Source organism: Gymnoscopelus microlampas, assembly GCF_963454915.1.
Source record: "Gymnoscopelus microlampas genome assembly, chromosome: 6".
NCBI lineage: Eukaryota > Metazoa > Chordata > Actinopteri > Myctophiformes > Myctophidae > Gymnoscopelus > Gymnoscopelus microlampas.
The window spans coordinates 33,111,264-33,130,394 of NC_139943.1; the positions used below are offsets into that span (position 1 = coordinate 33,111,264).

The 19,131-nt window shown below is 42.3% G+C and overlaps 1 protein-coding gene across 1 annotated transcript; it reads left to right on the forward strand.

Annotated features, from left to right (window-relative positions):
- The first annotated feature begins 1,603 nt into the window (after positions 1-1,603).
- mlc1 (modulator of VRAC current 1) lies at positions 1,604-14,666 on the forward strand. The gene is made up of 12 exons (XM_084059906.1): positions 1,604-1,752; positions 3,860-4,210; positions 5,012-5,101; positions 7,115-7,168; positions 7,748-7,849; positions 8,135-8,236; positions 8,597-8,668; positions 8,790-8,906; positions 11,789-11,845; positions 12,765-12,887; positions 13,280-13,441; positions 13,726-14,666. The coding sequence occupies exons 2-12, from the start codon at positions 3,917-3,919 to the stop codon at positions 13,804-13,806; spliced, it is 1,254 nt and encodes a 417-aa protein (XP_083916032.1). The 5' UTR covers positions 1,604-1,752; positions 3,860-3,916; the 3' UTR covers positions 13,807-14,666.
- Positions 14,667-19,131: the final 4,465 nt, after the last annotated feature.

Here is a 19,131-nt window from a genome sequence, read left to right on the forward strand (position 1 = left end):
TGTAGTTCAGTTATTTTCCCAATTTTGGCGTTTAGCGCCTCTTGATTAATTGAAAAACGTTATTGATAGAATAATCAATAAGAAAATAATCCATAGTTGTAGCCCACGTACACGTACACAGAACAGACGTACACAGATGGACGCACATGCATGCCCATATAATGCATTCATGTCCATAACCACATTTTAGTCTGCTTATAACACTGAAATTACATTTAATAACCCTCATACTGTAAGTACTCATAATGTTTTAAAAGAAACTAATAATAACATATTATAAAGTATAATAAGGCCATTTTCATAATTGCTGGCCACGCAGAGTCAGAGACGTATTCTTTTGGCAAGGATCATAGTGTATTATAATGCTCATAGATATAAGACATTATAATGACTTTTGTAATGCATTATAATCACTGTTATAATGCATTATAGTGTGATCAGAATCAGAATCATCTTCATTGATTACCCTGACTCTGATTATTTGTCAATATATGTATTATAATTATTGACCTTATAGGTCATTATAAAATGCTTTATAATGTGTTTTATGTGTATTATTGTTAGAAAGTATTTTATTTTTAGAAAGTATTTTAGAAAGTATTTATTTTTCTAACTATAATTATACAGCGTTGTAGGCGGATTATAACGCATTATAAGTATGCTTATAATGCATTATAAACACTGGGCTTCATAGAACATGTTACCAAATTCTCAAATCGTTCTCCATTGGATTAACTACATCAGACTGTCTAGCAGGAAATCATGTGATTAACACTGTGCAAGTACCCCTACAGGCCTTTCTCAAAGCCCTGCTGGATACATGGTGATTTACTGTGTTGTGAAGTAGAGCAATAACCACGACGGGGGAAAGGAGTGCGGGGGGAATCCATCAGGCGGGGGCAGGGGTACATTTTTAGCCAAGTGACTGAAGCCAATTGTTTGACAACATACAACATGTGATGTGTGGTGTGCTGTGTGTGTGTGTGTGTGTGTGTGTGTGTGTGTGTGTGTGTGTGTGTGTGTGTGTGTGTGTGTGTGTGTGTGTGTGTGTGTGTGTGTGTGTGTGTGTGGTGATGATGATGATGATGATGATGGAGATGTTAATTTGTGGCTTTGGTTGCCTCCACACAAAAGCAATGTACTGTACTGACATTTCTAGTTTGTACATTGTTTGTGTGTGCGTGCTTGCGTACGTGCGTGCCTGCGTGCGTGCGTGCGTGATGAGTGTGAGTATGTGTATGTGTGTGTGTGTGTGTGTGTGTGTGTGTGTGTGTGTGTGTGTGTGTGTGTGTGTGTGTGTGTGTGTGTGTGTGTGTGTGTGTGTGCGCGTGTGTGTGTCAGCAAGCGGGAGGCTAAAAGGGTGTTTGCCACACTGGCTCTGCCCCCAGAACGAGCCCCCCGGCCCTTCATCCTCCCCTCTTTGTAATTCACAGGCCGTCTCTCTTTCTCTCTCTTTGGCACAGTATACACTGGCAGGCAAGCATTTTAGAGCCATGTGTTTTTGTTCCTCCGAAAAACGTTTTAGCTCTTTTTGAGGAACGCCGGGGGCAGAGGGAAAGAGAGAGCAAGTGGGAGACTGAGGAGAAAAGGGGGGGGGGTGGAAGAGAAGTGGAAGTGTTAGGGAGAGAGAGATGGGGATTGGAAAAAAGAACTGCAGACAAAAACGAGCCATGTACTATGTGATGATTTGATGTCAAGGATAACTCGGTGGGGATTATCTTGTTGGAGATTCTACAAGAGACACTGCAGCAGGTGAGTGGCTTGGGAGAGTGAACTTGAGTTATACTCACCAAAAATAGCTGATCTACAAGCTCACCACACGTCGTACCGCGATTAGCTATGAGCTTGTAGATCAGCTATTTTCCGTGCTCGACACCGGCACACAACTAAGTATAAATCAGGCGTAAAAGAGGATGCAATAACAGGATGTGAGCTACATGTAGGGGATTACAGGAACTTGGCAAATGGAGAAAAAAGGTGGGTAGCTGAAATCAGGGGTGTCCACTTAGCTTGTGGATGCATGAGCAAGAGGGCTGTCTTTGAAGCATTCAGTTAACCTTTACTACTTCAGCATAATGTGTTTTATTTAAGAATTGTTCTTGAATAAACTATGTCAGTGCACTTATCTGCATATAACACATTAAATAAGACTAAGAGCATAATAGCCCAACCAGAAGAAACTGGTTTGAACTGACTGATTTTGCCCTTCTTGGGGCACCACAATAGTCAATAGCCGGGCTAAAAAGCATGAATGCACTCATGCAACAATACATTGCAATGTAGGCCTATTCTTCTAGGGAGTTGTAAAGTTGTATAGATGACTTGAAAATAAGTTTGTAATCTCTCCTTTAAGAGTAATGTGACATTGGATTGATTCATATTTGTTTGCTGGGTTGTTTATGTCTATATGGTGCACATTTTCTTGCAGGCCCTTGGGCCTTAACAGTGGTAATGGGTTGATTGATGGCACTGTGTGCCTTTTATCAGCTTCATTACCATTGGTTACCTCTAATAGGCCTACTGCCTGCTTAACCCTAGAACACTAACCATGGGTGAATTCCACCCGAACAATTGTAAATATGTGATTTTGATTTTCATAATGTTGCTAATGTCTGAGGTAGGCGAGTCCCCTTGGGTACCTTCAGGATGCTCACTGACGTCATAGAAGGAAGGTTTGTTTCCCTGCCCCATCCCTGTCTTTTCTACAGGCAGGTCTTCGGGTGAATTTCCCCCAATATTAGTGATAGAGGGTAAAAAGAAATCTCATACACCCACAATGTCACGATCGCGGCCCGTTATGTCCGTGATGTGACTGTTTAGCCACTGGGTGTGCTTCTGCCCCTTCCTTGCTTCCTTGGCCTGCTCCTATTCCCTCTCAGCCAATCTCCTACTCTCCCTTCTACCTGAGGCCAAGACTCTGATTGCCCTGAGTGCTGTCACCTGTGAGGACCAGCTGAGCCTGGTTGGGTGATGAGCTCCAGTGACTATTTAAGCTCTGTCTTTGTTCAATGCTGGATCCTATGTTAGTGTCAGGTTCTATGTATGTAGTATGTACTGTTATCCTATGTTTTTCACAGAGTAAAGTGAAGTTTATGTGATCTTCATCTCCTGCCTTTGTTTGAGTTCCGAGTTTGAGGACCTGCACTCGGGTCGTAACACCAGTTCCTGTCACACAATGGTCAGCTGATGCAATTAGACTGTGCCTTCACTGCACAAGGCTACATGTCCCAGGAATGGGTGGCCAAAAGAGAAGTTCCCAGCTCCATTATTATTATTTTTTTAACAATATATTTTAACAATGCCAATTATTTTTACAGAGTTTGCTGCTTTTTTATAGGGTCCCCCTGATCTGTTTTCTTTTTTTTTAATTCATGTTGAAATATTAAAGAGTACCTCAATTTGTCATCTATTGTTGTACTTAAATATATTGTTATGAGAAATATTTTTATGGAATTTATTATATATTATTATATATATACCCAACGTTAGTGATGGTGTGACTATTTTCATTGTGATCTAGGAGCCAACATGGGCAACCTGCATTCAATGTTGATGATGGTCCGATGGCCGAAACGTCCACGCTGTGTCATTTTTTGCACTTTTGTAACTTACCAACTGATTCTATATTTTTGCATCCAAGGAGCCTCAACGTTCGTTTGTGTGCAAGCCTTTTCTGTTTTTATGGACCTTGTATTGAACCAAAGAGTTGTATGGGTGGACCGACCAACCAACTGACCGGCATTGCCATCCTTAGACAATGAGCTCCACTGCTAGTAGGGCTAAAAATAAGTCCTTTGACGTCAGCTCAAGTGAACAATAATTGTCCTTTTCAAATGACTAAATATCCTCCTTTCCACAGAGGATCCTCCTCAACCGTAGAGTGCCTGACCTGCTAGGTTCTTGGTGAGGGAGACTCATGTTTCCAGGCTCCACCATGCATCGAGAGGAGCTCTCAGCCAGGGAGGAGTTCACCTACAGCCACGTTCCCACCATGGAGAGGCCCACCACGCTGGAGAGGCCCATGCTGGAGAGGCAGACCCTGGAGAGGCTCGGCGGGACGTTGGAACGACGAAGCAACAGGGGAAGGAGTCTGGAGCGGGACAGCTACACAGTGGACGTGAGGGCCAGTGACCTGCAGCTGGCCCAGCCGGAGCCCCTAAGGCACCCCTGCTTCAGCTACAGGGCCTGGCTCTACAGTGTCCTCATAGGGGTGAGAGGGTAGGGAGGGTCGAGGATGGGAGGATTGTTGGCTACATTTAGCCACATACAGTAACAGTCAAATCCTCTGTATTCATTTAAACTCTGAGAGTGTATAAATGGAACCAAATAGACCCTTATACCATTAGTGCACTCTCAGAGTTGCAAATGGGTAAATGAACACTGAGGATTTTACTGCGTAAGCCATTCTGCACAAATGTTGAAGGTTAGGGTAAAACAAACAAACCAATGCATTTAACACCCTGATCTTTAAAATTGGATTATGGTGGCAACAATAACTCTTGTTGTGGCACTACAGTATATGCATTCACTGTGTCACAAAGTGGTTAAGTGTGTCAGTGGGTCTGATAAATATTGAGTGTGTTGGTTATACAGCTCTCTCTAGGGGCCCTTTAGTTTAAGTGTAATGTATTCTTGATTCTTGCTTGTGCACATTGCTGAAGATGAATGATCATAATTCTTCATTTGGAGTCAGCCTTCATTTATAGCGTTGCTTTTTATTAAGTCATTGAAGAGGTGTTACATGCTGCTGCTGTTGTTGTTTGTGCCTGGAACGTGCATGAACATAAGCAACTGTGTAATGTGTGCATGCGTGTGCTTGGTGTGAATGTGCGTATATGTGCGTGTGCATGTTTACATGTGTGTGTGCGAGTGCCCTCACACGTGTGTGTGTGTGTGTGTGTGTGTGTGTGTGTGTGTGTGTGTGTGTGTGTTAGCTTGCATGGTGTATAGTGTTGCATGTATGCATACTGTATGGGTGTCAGTTGCATGTATTGTATGTGTTTGTCCTCAGGGTAGTCTTTTAATCACAGCTGGCTTCTCTCTGTACCTGGGCAATGTGTTTCCTTTCGCCATGGACTACCTGCGCTGTGCTGCGGGCTCTGTAAGTCTGACCATCAGCATCACATGACTGCAATGCCTGATTTCATTGCTGTCAGGCAGAAACCTCCTGTCTTCATAATGTTCTAACTTTTTGTGTTTTTTTTGTAAATTAACGCCCTACTTCATCATACTACAACGTCACACAAAAGCATCAAAAGTAGCAGATCTTGTAGATCTGCTACTTTTGATTATTCTTATTCATGGGTATCACAATGAAAACTACATTTTCAATGTTTTAGAGAAGAAATAACAGTGGCAAAACACTGCGATTTTAACAATATAATATAAAAAAATGTTTTTTTATATTATATTGTTAAAATCGTAGTGTTTTGCCAATTATTTGAGAGCCCACTTGCAATTTCCTCAGGGCCCACCAGTGGCCCCTGGAGAATCGCTGCCCTGGCTGGTACGTGCGAATACAAGTTGGAGGCGCAAACAAAGGTGCTTCTTTTTGTCGCTCGGGAACTTGAAAAACTAATATTTGGACGTCCCGTCTTAATTTGTCATAAGATGGTGGTTGTTGCAGGTCCCTGCACTGCAAAACATAATAATACATCGTATCCCAAAACTAATGGTAGATTCTAAACCGCACAGATGTTTAAGGTTTGGTCGGCTGCATAATATTTTAGGTCGCCAGCGAAACTACCCGTTTAAATCGCTTATTTAGTCAGCCTGTGGCCATGTTTCCCATTGTAGCCAAACCGGGAGCAGTAGTGGCAGCGGACGTAGGTTTTTTTTCCGGGTTCAATGGGAAACATGGCCACAGGTTTCGCGAGAGAAACAAGCAACGAGGTCTATGAAAACGAGGCCAAACCAAACGAACCCCATACCACCAACATGCAACATGTCTGTGTATGTTTACATCCATTACTGTGTTGGCATTAGTTGGGATTAATGTTTATTAGCCAAACCAAGTTACTATGAGCCGTTAGCGTGATGCTAAGCTAACGGACGTTTGGCGCTAGCATGCGGCTAACGCTAATGCTAACGTCGTCATCGTGACTTAATCAACAATGTAAACGTTTCATCAACACACTTTATGAACCTTACTGTGGTTAATATTATCAGTGCTACCCAAGTAGTCCATTGAAAAGTATTATTTTGGTGTATTTTGTGTATTGTAACTTGGACACTGTAACTTAATGGTAGCTGGGGCGACGCGTTGTTGGCTCATGGTTCAGAATGCCTCATGGGTATTGTAGTCATTTTCTGCTATTTCGGTTCTACTGTGATAGACTGTGCTACATTACCTGCTGTTTAATTGTGAATCATATATGCTATGAATATATGGTAATACAATGTTTATTTTCCTGTATTTACAGGTTTATGACCTGAGTCATCTATGACCTGTGTGTCATCTGTGTGTCCAGTACTTTGTACTGTGTTGGTTAAAAAAGACAAAACACGAGTTGTGACAAAGACGTGTGATTCTCTGATTAATGTTGTTAGTGGTGTAAAATGCCATCAAAAATATACTCAAGCCTGCTGCAGGGCAACAGAAAATAGCAAGCCTATTTTGCTCTTTTATATAGCAAATTTTTATATATATACGAGGGGACGCGCGCCCTTCACCGGGTATGGTGAAGGGCGCCCTTCACCGGGTATGGTCTAGTAATAATAATACACATATGCATCTCTCATGCCAGACAACTTTTCCACAATTTTCAAATGCTACAGATAAAAGCTCTGAACAGGAAGCTGTCATCTGTTATTTGAATATAATATATATTATAATATAAGTTATATGCCGTGTTGCGCACCAAAAATATACAATCTACAAACAAGCTCACAACAGTTGCATTGCAACACCGGCACGTAACTAGGCTTCTATATACTTTCTCTTGACAAAATTGTGATATGCTCACATTGTGGTATTTTGATTTGACATTTGACGGTTGGATCAGACTGTTTTGTCAAACTATAGCCACTGGACTGGTGCTAAACAGCTAAACAGTTCCACGCCAAGTCATGTACCATTCATTGCTGCTTAATTGTCGCTGTTTATTTTTCACAGGGCATTCCTGCAGCAGTTGCAAGTTTTGCCATCGCCAAGAACAGACACTTGGCAGTAAGTGAAAAACACACACCTGAATGAAAGAGATTAGAGACAGACAGAGAGATGCAGATTTCTTTATTTGTAATTTCTGTTATGCAAGCAAGCATAAAAACAACTAAAGTTATTCCTCCTAGAAGACAGTGAATATAATGCAAATCTCAGTATCTAAATAAATCATTCACAATATGACATAAAAACAAACATAATATATAACTGCTGTATCATAAAATGCATATTCATAGAATGGCTACATATCCTAGTGTGTGTGTGTGTGTGTGTGTGGGGGGGGGGTTAATTAGAGAGGGCAGGCTCACCAGGCTGTTTTCTCAGACAGTTCAGAAGTCTGACTGCCTGGGGAAGCAAACTGTTTTCGCAGCCTTGCCATTCTGGCACGGATGCTTCTGTATTGTTTCCCTGACGGCAGGAGGCAAAACGGGCTGTGTGAGAGGGGTGGGAAGTATTACTGACGATGTTTGATGCTCAATCTCGTTGAGATGTTTCAGTAGATCCTTCATAGAATGTTTTTTTCTGGGGACCCAGACTGTCTGGTATTAATTCTTTCTAATGTCATCTTTTTGTTGTCATTCCAAGGTCTCAGATTTCCAGGTGGTGTACGTCTCAACATTTGCTGTGACGACTACCTGCCTAGTCTGGTTTGGCTGTAAACTGGTTCTGAACCCCTCTGCTGTCAATGTAAGTCGTAATATATTCCCTTTTATTTTATCCATTAAGTAAACTCGAGGCTATCCCTTCTTGTTGCACAGGTTATTCGTTGTCATACAACACAGTTCATACAAAAACAGCCTGGTTCCTCCTTCATTTACTGCCTGTACTGATCTGCTTACATTGCCCCATCATCTGTCCCTTCCTTCCTTCCTTCGTTCCTTCCTTCCTTCCTTCCTTCCTTCCTTCCTTCCTACCCTCCCCCTATACCTCTGTCTGTTCTTTCTTACATGTCTCTATCACTCTCCTGTGCAGATCAACTTTAACCTCATCCTGATGATTGTGCTGGAGGTGTTGATGGCGAGTGCTGTCATCCTGTCGGCCCGCTCCGCTGAGGACTGCTGCAGCCACAGGAAGGTGCTCGCAGATATCCTGAGTGTTAATGGAAGTCTGAGAGTTAAATTAACACGAAGCAAGTTGTGTGTGTGTGTGTGTGTGTGTGTGTGTGTGTGTGTGTGTGTGTGTGTGTGTGTGTGTGTGTGTGTGTGTGTGTGTGTGTGTGTGTGTGTGTGTGTGTGTGTGTGTGTGTGTGTGTGTGTGTGTGTGTGTGTGTGTGTGTGTGTGTGTGTGTGTGTGTGCGCGTGCTTGTCCATTTATAATGCATTTAGTCTCTCATATCTTCTCTTCTCTGTTCCTTTTAAACTTCTCTTTCTCTCCCTCTACACCCTCTCTTTCGCTTGCATCCCTCTCAATCTTCCTTTCTTCCCTTCCGTCCAGCCGGTGAGGTACGACAGGCCATTGGTTTTAACCCCAGCCATCTTCCCCACTCGACTCCTTAAGGCCTACTCTGTGAGTACGGAAACCCAAGCTTTCAGCTGTGAGGAGTGCAGATATTGCGCCTGCAGCCAAGTATGCTGTAAACCAGGCATAAGCTCCACTATCACCCATATAAGAGTGTGTCTTTCAACAGGTGATTGAGGTGATCGTGGGAATCTCTGCTGTATTCGGTGGGATCATTGCTCTAAACATGGATGCTTTGCTGCCTGGACCCTACCTGTCTGTTACCTTTTTCTGGATCCTGGTGGCAGTAAGTTCTCTTACATTCATTATATCCAGTCTGTATGGAATCTGTACCACATGTCTCCAGATTATATGTTTCTGTTTTGTTGTCTGGAGTTAATTTGGCAAACCACTGGATCAATCAGTGACTGTGTACTGATTGAATACATATTCAACAAAAAACATATGATGCATTGAAAAATGTGCACACACGATACCGTATATGTACAAAGCTCCGTTATATAGCTTTGCACAAAGACAAGTGTATCACTTTCAAGGGTGCTACAGTATGGAGCCTCCATAGTCCCCTTAAAATTGATACACTTGTCTGTCAGGTCACAGACCTTATACGGTACCTAGAGCTTAGTGTAGGCCTGAACCACCATGTATGTCATTTAAACTCACTTTAGACACACCTCCGCCTTTTTAAAATGTTTTTTTTATTATTACGTTTTGGAAGATTTTGTAATTTTTTGGAAAATATATACAGTAATGCCTATAATGACATGCCCAAATATAGGGCCTGCGGGTTGAAAGTGTCAAGTGTTCTAGTACAGGGTAGTTTTTCTGATGTAGGCCAGGCCACAGGGGCATTTGAACATATACCATATATCACATTGTTGGTGTTGCATGTTATGACACCCTTGATGTTGAACGGTTTTCCTGTTCATGGGTGATTTAAAGTAGTGGCTTTGTGCGTGAAATTGCATTCCGGGCATTTACTGTACCACAGCCTGTGAGGAATAGTGTATAAAGACTGGTGCTGGGTCAGTGATCTGGCTCTGCACCATGTATGTTTCTCAGATTGGGTGGTCCCTTGTGGCCAATACGAGGTTGTGCGGTTAAATATTTGTTGCGTGTTGGTTCACAATCCATGGTGTGCTAGTGTTTTATGATGTGCCAGTGTTTTCAAATGATTGATTGAAACTCCCAGCCAAGGGGTGAATATACTGGATTGAAGAATTGACTCCAGACTCCAATAGCCTACTGTGGTCTGGGTAAGACAATGTGATACATTTTCAAAGCAGCTATGTGCCTGTGCGGCCCATGCATGTTTACACTGTCATACAGTATATGTATACTAGATCAGCAGCCCTGTCTTGGAACATTGGAACTACAGATGTGATGAATACAATTAAACTGTGATATAGGCAGACTTATCTTGAGTGGAATAGGGTGGAAGAATTGCCCATGAGTTTTTGTCAGTGCTTTTGTGGTATAGGATAGAACCAAAGTCTGTTTGAGTGCCTATAAACAAGGTTGTCTAAGAAGTTCATCTCGGGCTCATCATATTCAATAGTACAGAGAAGCAAAACTGAGTATTGTTGCCCCCATGCTCGTGCCTGACACCTGGTGGTAGAAATCATAACCAAACAGAAAATAAGATGTGAAGACAATCTCGATGAGGTCCACAGTGCAGTCACCACCAATGTAACCCTTTTAACTCTTTGGGAATGTAATTAAAAGCAGAATGTTCTCAATATCCATCATCAATTATCAAAAAAGAATGAAAATAGCAGATCTACAAGCAATCTACATTGTGACGTGTTGTGAGCTTGTACTATCTTCGCTATTTGTAATATGACACAATAGGGCTTAGCCATAAGTGTTTATGAAAAACTTGTAAATGGTACATTTGTACAAAGAGTCACCTTGGTCACTAGAAAACACTGTTCATCTGCTATTTGAATAGACAGAATGAGCTTCATGAACCCCATCAAAACTTTTACATGATGTTTGGAAATAGAATTAAATTAAGTGTCTGGGTTATGCATCGAAGACACACATATTATGCACGTTTTGGAATCATTTATGAAAGCTGTAAAGCCGATGTTTACATTTCTTAGTGGTGCATTTTCTATAAATGTAAATATATATATCATGTGCTGAGTTGACATTGTGGTGTGTCAATAGGTCATGATGTCACATAATCATGATCATGAATTGTCTGGTTAGGTTGATTAGTCGCACGCACGCACGCACGCACGCACGCACGCACGCACGCACGCACACACACACACAATCATGAGAGACACTCCTACAGGAGAGTGTGATTGTCTGTGAACACAGAAGGGGGGGGTATGTATCGATATAAGATCATGATTCATGATGGTTTCTATTTCTGTAAGACACTCTTGATGTAGGTCCAGAGGGACCGAAACCTTGGAGTTTGAATTAACTTAATGCTGCTGAGCCAGAGCAATGTGTGGGGTTTCTCTTCCTTAATGGACATGCTGTAGGAAGGAAGGGAAGTGACATGTGGTCAAGTATTTATAGGTGTGTTTGTGGGAGGGAGAGAGCACCCAACTCAGTTCAGTTCTCCATCTGTGTGCACATATACTGTGTGCTTGCTTGGTCATTAAAATGTAGGCTATTCTGGCTCATATTATTCTGACAGCTCATTCTGTGTCCTTTCAGTGAGATCAGAACGACTGAATGGCGATGGTTTCAGTCATTTGTATGATCATCACCAACTGTTCAACAACTCCCAAAGAGAAGAGAGTCGCACTCAGAACTCAAATAAAAATGATGACAAACGTTTTGGCTGTCCAGCCTTCATCAGTGTCCAAGTGTAGCAGTGTTTGCATACTGATGAAGGCCGGATAGCCGAAACATCTGTGTCATCTTGGCATAATGGAACAATCAGTGGTGTAAAGTAACTAAGTGCATTTACTCAAGTACTGCAATTTTGAGGTATGTTTTACTTAACTGGAGTATTTCCAATTATCAGTACTTTTACTTCTACTCCATTACATCTCAGAGGCAAATATTATACTGAGTACGTTCTCTTTAAATTTAAGTTGGAACAGCTTAATGGTACAATGCACAGAGAGTGGTCAGAGCGTGGTGGGTGGTGAACACATTTATCATCACCAACTGGTGACCAATCTGATGTTTAATCTGTTACAGTGTTTCCCCAGTGCTATTGCAAGCCACGTTGTGTCAGAATACCCCAACAAATGTCTGGTAAGTATACATTATGTCTTTGTGCTCATAAACGTCCCAAAACCTATAACCGCCTAAACCCTACTGTATATTGTTGCAGAAACCTCTTATCTCCATAACTTTGTGTGTTTTTTCGTAGATTAATGTCCTACTTGATCAAACTACAGCGTCACAGAAAAGAATCATAAGTAGCAGATCCACAAGCGCAAAAGCTTGAGCTTGTAGATCTGCTACTTTTGATACTTTTGAATTTGAATCCTGAAAAGTAACAGCTTTCGACATAATGAGGTTTCCACCCGACAGACGACGATATACTTCATCTATATGTGGTCTCTACTTGGTGTTCCCCTAAGTTTTTCCCTTTACACCAAATCTCTTGAAATAGCCGATCTCCAAACTCGCAACGTGTCGTCGTGACTCATTGTGAGCTTGTAGATCGGCTATCTTATCACTGAATGTTCGCCTAGTGTGACATGCCCAGAATAGGGACTCTAGGGTTCAAGTGGTTCAACACTTGTGTTTACCTTCTGTAGCATGTAACAACAAATGAGTAAATCAAATATGTCAATCAATGTGGCCAGTGGCCATGGTCTTCAATTCAAAGAAACAATGCAATCAGAAATCTTGACATTGGTTTAATCACACACTATAGTAAAAAAAAAAAAAACACCAAGGTGTGTCCTGTGAACAATAACCAGCCACTCCACTGGGCCAATCTGCGGCATAGAAAGGACACCAGTGATAGAGAGAGATACAGAAGATACAGAGAGGGGGGGGGGGGGGTGTTGGTTGAACAAACAGGCCTCTGTTACGAGAGAGAGAGAGGCAGAGAGAGAGAGAGAGAGAGAGAGAGAGAGAGAGAGGATCTCCCAGTGAGCTTGTAGGTAGGTAGTAGTTACTTTCCACCACTGAGCATAATGTTGAACATTGCTCCTCCCAGGTGGAGGTGCTGATCGCCATCAGCAGTGTGACGTCTCCCCTGCTCTTCTCTGCCTCTGGCTTCCTGTCCTGTAGTGTCCTCAGCTTCATAGAGATCTTCCTGCATGACGTGCCCACAGCCAAGGTGAGCTCTGATCTCATCTACAGCACTTCTAAGAGAGGAACAATTGTGTACTTGAGTATGTATACACTGTATACACAAATTGTGTATGGGGGACTGGGTCACAACATATTTTCAGATTGGGGTCCACGGGCAATATGAAAGAGTTTGAGAACCACTGATCTACAGTATGCTGCTTTGAGAGGAAAATATTAGCCTCCTACATTATGTACGATAAACACTTGACTCCAAAATACGCAAACATTGATATTAGCCTACTTATAGCATCATATTTGGTATTAAAGTTCTTAAAATATAATCATAGCTGATCCAAGTCTGTGTGTTTGTGCGTGCGTGCGTGCGTGTATATGTGCGTGTGTGCGTGCATGCGCGTGTGTGTGTGTGTGTGTGTCCAGCAATCCTATGACATCTTGCTGCTGATTCTGATGGTGTTGCTGCTGGTGCAGGCAGTTCTGACTCTGGCCACCGTGGTGCACTGTGCAGCCTACAAGAGCCAGCTGCGCAGGGGAGCTCCAGAGTGGGATGACAGCATACATTCCCCATCCCAACACTCCATGGTACATCACATTACACACCTGCCCTTTAGAGAGAGAGAGAGAGAGAGAGAGATTGAAGATATGCTATTTTTTGCTGAGATTTGGTATACAGTAGAGGGGGTGAAAAGGAGGGGGCCTATAGGTCCCTGTGTTACTCCAGTCAACAAAGTATAAAGGGTTTAAGGGGTTAAGCTTCATATATATACTCGTGAATGTCATGTATGACAAATTAACTTCCAATGTGTCTCTATCTCTCCTTTCCAATCCCTTCTTGTCCTCCATCTCTTCCTGTTTTGCCCCCTCAGCATCACGCGGCCAGTGTAACTCTGCAGGATTTCGACAAAGATCAGGCGTGGAAGGCTGTGGTGGTCCAAATGGCCCAATGAGTGCATGCAATGCATAATTTATGCTTGTCGTGTGTACCAGATCTACGAGCTCACAACACTGCATTGTGATGCCTTGTGAGAAATACTCGTCTATTTCCGACCGAGTGACACCATTTTACGATGAAGTAAATCAGGCTTAAGAAGGTGAACAAAGAGGGAACAGGGATAAAGGGCTGTGGGAATGACGGTGTCAGCAGAGGATCTTAGAGACAGAAATGTTAGAGCAAAGGCTAGAGCAAAGGCAAGAGATTTTGAGTTCAGAGAGGAGAGAAAAAGAGAGATTTGATGATGTTATGTGCAGGTATTGCTAGCGATATGAGTTGTGATACAGTACTTGCTTTAATAATATATGCATACAGTGGGGGAGAGTGGGGCAAAGTGAGACGGGGAGTAAACTGGACTGTTTCCTAAAGTTTGGAAACACACAAACAATTATTGAATTAACACCAGACAAACATAGAAAATATGAGAACTGAGCCAATGGTGAATAATGAAGACCTGTGATGAAAGTGATGTAGCTACTTAGGTAGCTACTGTATGTCAAATGAAAAGTGATTTAATGTTACATTTCTGTTAATCTATTGCGATGGGAAGTTCTGCTGTGCAATGGTACTGCAAAATCCTGAGTATTAACACTCAGTATTTTATTGTACCAATGTACCTTATGCCCGGCCAGTATAGGGTATAAATACAATCCAAACACATTCCATTTCCCCCACTGACCAATCAATGGCACACATCATAAGACCAGGGTATTGATTCTTTTTTTAGGCCTTCAGTATGTGTGTCCTTGTCCTTCCATGTGTAGCTCTGTCAATCAGCACAGTATTTTAGGTTAGTTGATGTGTTTGAGTCTGAATATTTTTGTGGAAATACGTAAACAATAGTATTTTTTTATTTTATTTTACTGTTAACATTGTATACATGTCAAGCTCTTAATTTCTGTCTTATAGATTTTTTTGCAAATAAAATATTTGATATCATACTCGTGTTTATCATTTTAATGGCTAGTCATCTATAAATGTACGGTATATTGATGAATATCACTTTAATTTGACTGATTTTTGACTTTCTTTAGTAGCTTCCATAGTGCGAGGTCGCAACAAAAAAAACGTAATAAAGAATTACAGAAATCTCAACACAATAAAAGTTTTCAAATTGTCAACATACAATTCAAGTTTTCAAAGTGTAATAACAGTGCTTGTGTGGGGTTCAGAGATGAGAGCTGTATTGTGAATTAATTACCCTTCATTACATCTCAGAGGCAGATTGTACTTTTTACTCCACTACAAATATGTGAAAACTTTAGTTACAAGTTATTTTGCAGATTTAGATCATTAAGAACAAGGCCCTATACTTATTAATAGGCTATTCAAAAATGTTCACAACTAGTTACACCAGGATGTATTGTCAGCTTAGATATGCTATAGTTTAGAAAAAGTTGAACATGTTGAAAATGTTTCGTAGTTTTACTTTGGTAGGCTACTGACACTGTAAGTATATTTTGATGGCAATACTTTTATACTTTTACCCGAGTCAAATTTTGAATTCGGGCCTTTTACTTGTAGCAGAGTATGTCTAATAGTATTTTATTGCTACTTTTATTTGCTAACTTGAAGTAAAACATAATCTGAGTAGCCTACTTCTTCCACCACTGTGCACTGCCCTCTTCCTGCCATGGTGTGTGTGTGTGTGTGTGTGTGTGTGTGTGTGTGTGTGTGTGTGTGTGTGTGTGTGGGGCACCATGGACAGCACATAGTGGAAGATCAACATTCACTTTCGCACGTTGGTCTGTCTTTTGGTTCTCCCGCACCTATCTAGCCTTTATGCCGCCATGACAAGAGGAGCTGTGGAATAGAACATCATGTTAATGACGAGAGAAGAGAATCTCTGCGACGAACGATGCGGTGGCGGAGAGGAGAGCGACCCTGGAAGACGTAATGATGAGGAGCGGCATCTCTAACCGGTGGAAACCGGCTGGTGGGGGACAGTGACTTGTAGCTCAGAGGAGAGTTGACGCTCATCTCATCTGGAACGCGCCTCTTCTGCGCGTTCGTTGCAAACTCGAACACGATTGTAGCTATTAAAGGGATAATGTCACTTTCAAATTAAATGAACATTACATTTTTCTTATGAAAAATAAATGAAAAAAGTAATGGAAAAATCATATGGGTTGCCATGCCTGATAGTTCAAGATAGGCTGCCCAAATAGTAGCATTGGTGTATAGCAGCCAGGGATCTTCAACGTTTTTTCAAGCCAAGGATCCCTTTAGCTGAGAGAGAGATGAAGCAGGGACCCCCACTATAGTTTACCATTGTGCAGCAGTGGGAGAAAACTTGTTTTATAGATTTCATAGATAACTTCATAATACTTGACAGCACTACCATCAGTGTTGTGTAATATTTATCTTTTTGTACATTTCAGACATTTAACCACTTAACCCGCCCCCCCCCAAACACACACACACACACACACACCAAACTTCTTTGCCAAAAAAATATTTATTGTAAAAAAAAAAACTAAAAAACATCCTATCATACAAAGATTTGGCGGACCCTCTACAGTAGCTCTGAGGACCCCCTAGGGTTCCCGGAACCCCCGTTGAAGACCCCTGGTGTATACAATTTCTCGGTTGGTATTTTCTAGCTGTTGAAATCCGATAATTGTGATTGTGAGCCTATTGGACTTGATGTGGTTTGAATTTAGGAGGGCATATTATATACTGTAGGCTGCAAAGCAAGGATGTGATGAACAACTGCATGTTCTGTATTATCTCATCCTTTGCACCTCAGAGGAGGGGAGGGAGGGGAGGGTAAAGGCGGAATAAACCGGTGTGCTGCCCGGATACACGCTGGAACGGCTCCCTCGCCCGCACTGCAGATTAACTCTTGCATCGCCGGGGACGTGATGTGACAAGACTGGTGAGTATTACATTTTTTTGTCCCCCGCTGCGAATAGGAATAAGATTTAACAATGTTTTTGCTTTTGGATCGATAGATATAGTGCGCCAGGGATACAGCGTGGATGCCCTGTGCTTGTCACAGATGTGGACACCAGGTAGACAGCTGACACAGGTATTCAGTATCAGTATCACACACTAAAGTCCAAGTCCGGTAAAGCTGGACTCTTACACACACACACACACACACACACACGCACACACACACACACACACACACACACACACGCACGCACGCACGCACGCTCGCTCGCTCGGATGGTTTGCATCTTGGTCTCTGGGCTTTAATTCCGGAGCTGTCCACCGCTTGGGTCCTGAAACGGGTTGTGCGTTGTCTCTGCAGTTCACCGTCCATAACGTCTCTAATTGATCCGGTTTCAGGCAGGTCTCGATTTTTCACTGACACGTTTTTAGAGTCACGGATGTAAACATCGCAAAAAGAAAACTAGCTATTCATTGGCTAAGCTGTGACTTCAGTGAACATAACAGAAGTATAGCCTAAGAAATACCAGCCCACATGCTCTATATAGCCTACTCTTAGTCCATTTCTCATCGTTTGGCAGGCTAACTGCATCTGTTTGGATGAATTTAGGGCATCTCATAACCCACTGACATGCAATAGTATACCCTAGAAATGCGGGATTCCCTCTCTAAACACTTGTAGCTATGGCCAACTGTGGGGTATTATCTGTCACACTGGAACAGTGCCAAAGTATGACAGTCTTGGACAGTCCCCAGCGCTGCCATAAGCTGAGAGCATCTCAAATAGGATATTGCCCCTTTAAACGGTGATTATGTAAAGTTGGTTTCTCATCTGAGCTTCCTTGACAAAGTCGTGGAGCTTTCTGCCAAACCTGCTCAACCAAGCAACATATCCATTCAGAGGACATAACTAGGACATTCTTTCTATTTTGTTTATGCCTAATTCATAAGAAGTGATTACAAGTGATGATTCCAGCGATTACGAGTCTAAAACTGAAAACGATTATAATACTATAATCTAACAAAATGATCCTCCCTAATGTAGAACCATGGGGGTGAGAGGTGCTGTAAGCCTCTGACTGGAATATGCTAATTGTCTCCTGTGCTCATTAAACTTTGTGGGATGGATCCACTCCCAATGATTACAAATGTATGTATACCGTCTTCATCTTGTGTGTGAGAGTCTATACAGGAGAGAGATGAGACATAACAACCATAAAATTGAATGGAGAGAGAGAGAGCGTTAGAGAGAGGGGGCGTGATGGTAGATGAAGGGAAAGCATGGCAGGTACACATACATAACAAATGATGCTCACATAACCCTCATGCGATGTGATCCTGCAGTAACCACATGTAGGCTATACTGTACGTATGTACTATGTGTGTATGTGCATGTATGCATGCTTGCATGCAGACACGTGTGAGCAGACTGAGCATGTGCATGCACACACACACACTCGCACGAGCGCGCGCGCACACACACACATGCAGACACACACACACACACACACACACACACACGTGCACGCATGCATGCACACACTCACTTAGACAAGACATCCCACCGGCTGATGTTAAGGTCGACTTCCTGACATGTCAGTGAACATTGTGTTCCGTACAGATAGTCACAGCCTTGGATTCCACAGAGTGGAGGGGAAGAGTTTAACAGTACACAGAGCTATTAGATCAATAAGTAATATATCAATCACATTTTAAGACCACATGATAAAATCTGGTTTTGCTATACACTAAAATATCTGTAATTCTCCCTCCAGTCACACTTTACAGTGTCTGTTCTGCAGTGCAGCCTATGGGAGCATTCTTACCAGAGAGTGTATATTTGTCCTTCAGTGTCCTTCAGTGTATTAAGACAGCAGTTCGTCCATGCGTGACCACAGTGATTTCACGCCATCGGCCTTTGAGTGACTGTTAGTGGCCCACACACTTTAGGCTGCATGACAGAAAATGCGAGAAGGCAGCAGGAACACTTGCTGAAGGTTCAAACCAAATTAAAATGAAATTCACACTATGCATAATAGCTAATCTGAAAGACTACTGTACCACTGTCATCATTATATCTGTGGGAGATTATAACCCTGAGAGTGTGCAAATTCGGATTTTACTGTGTGTAACAAAAAAGAAACTGAGCAACTTTTTCATCCACTTGTGTCTTTCAGGAGAGGTGATTCGACAGAGTTTGCCATTGCCCAAAGCCTTCAGACTTTAGCCAACAACTGAGGCCCCTCAGGAGTGCAAGGTCAACTCCTAAGCGCAGCTCATTCTTCTAACTGCCATAGTGTGTGTGGATGGAGGTCAGTCTGAGAAGACTGGAGGACAAAAACACAGGGATGGATGCAGCACAGCTGGATCGAGCTGTCTTCTC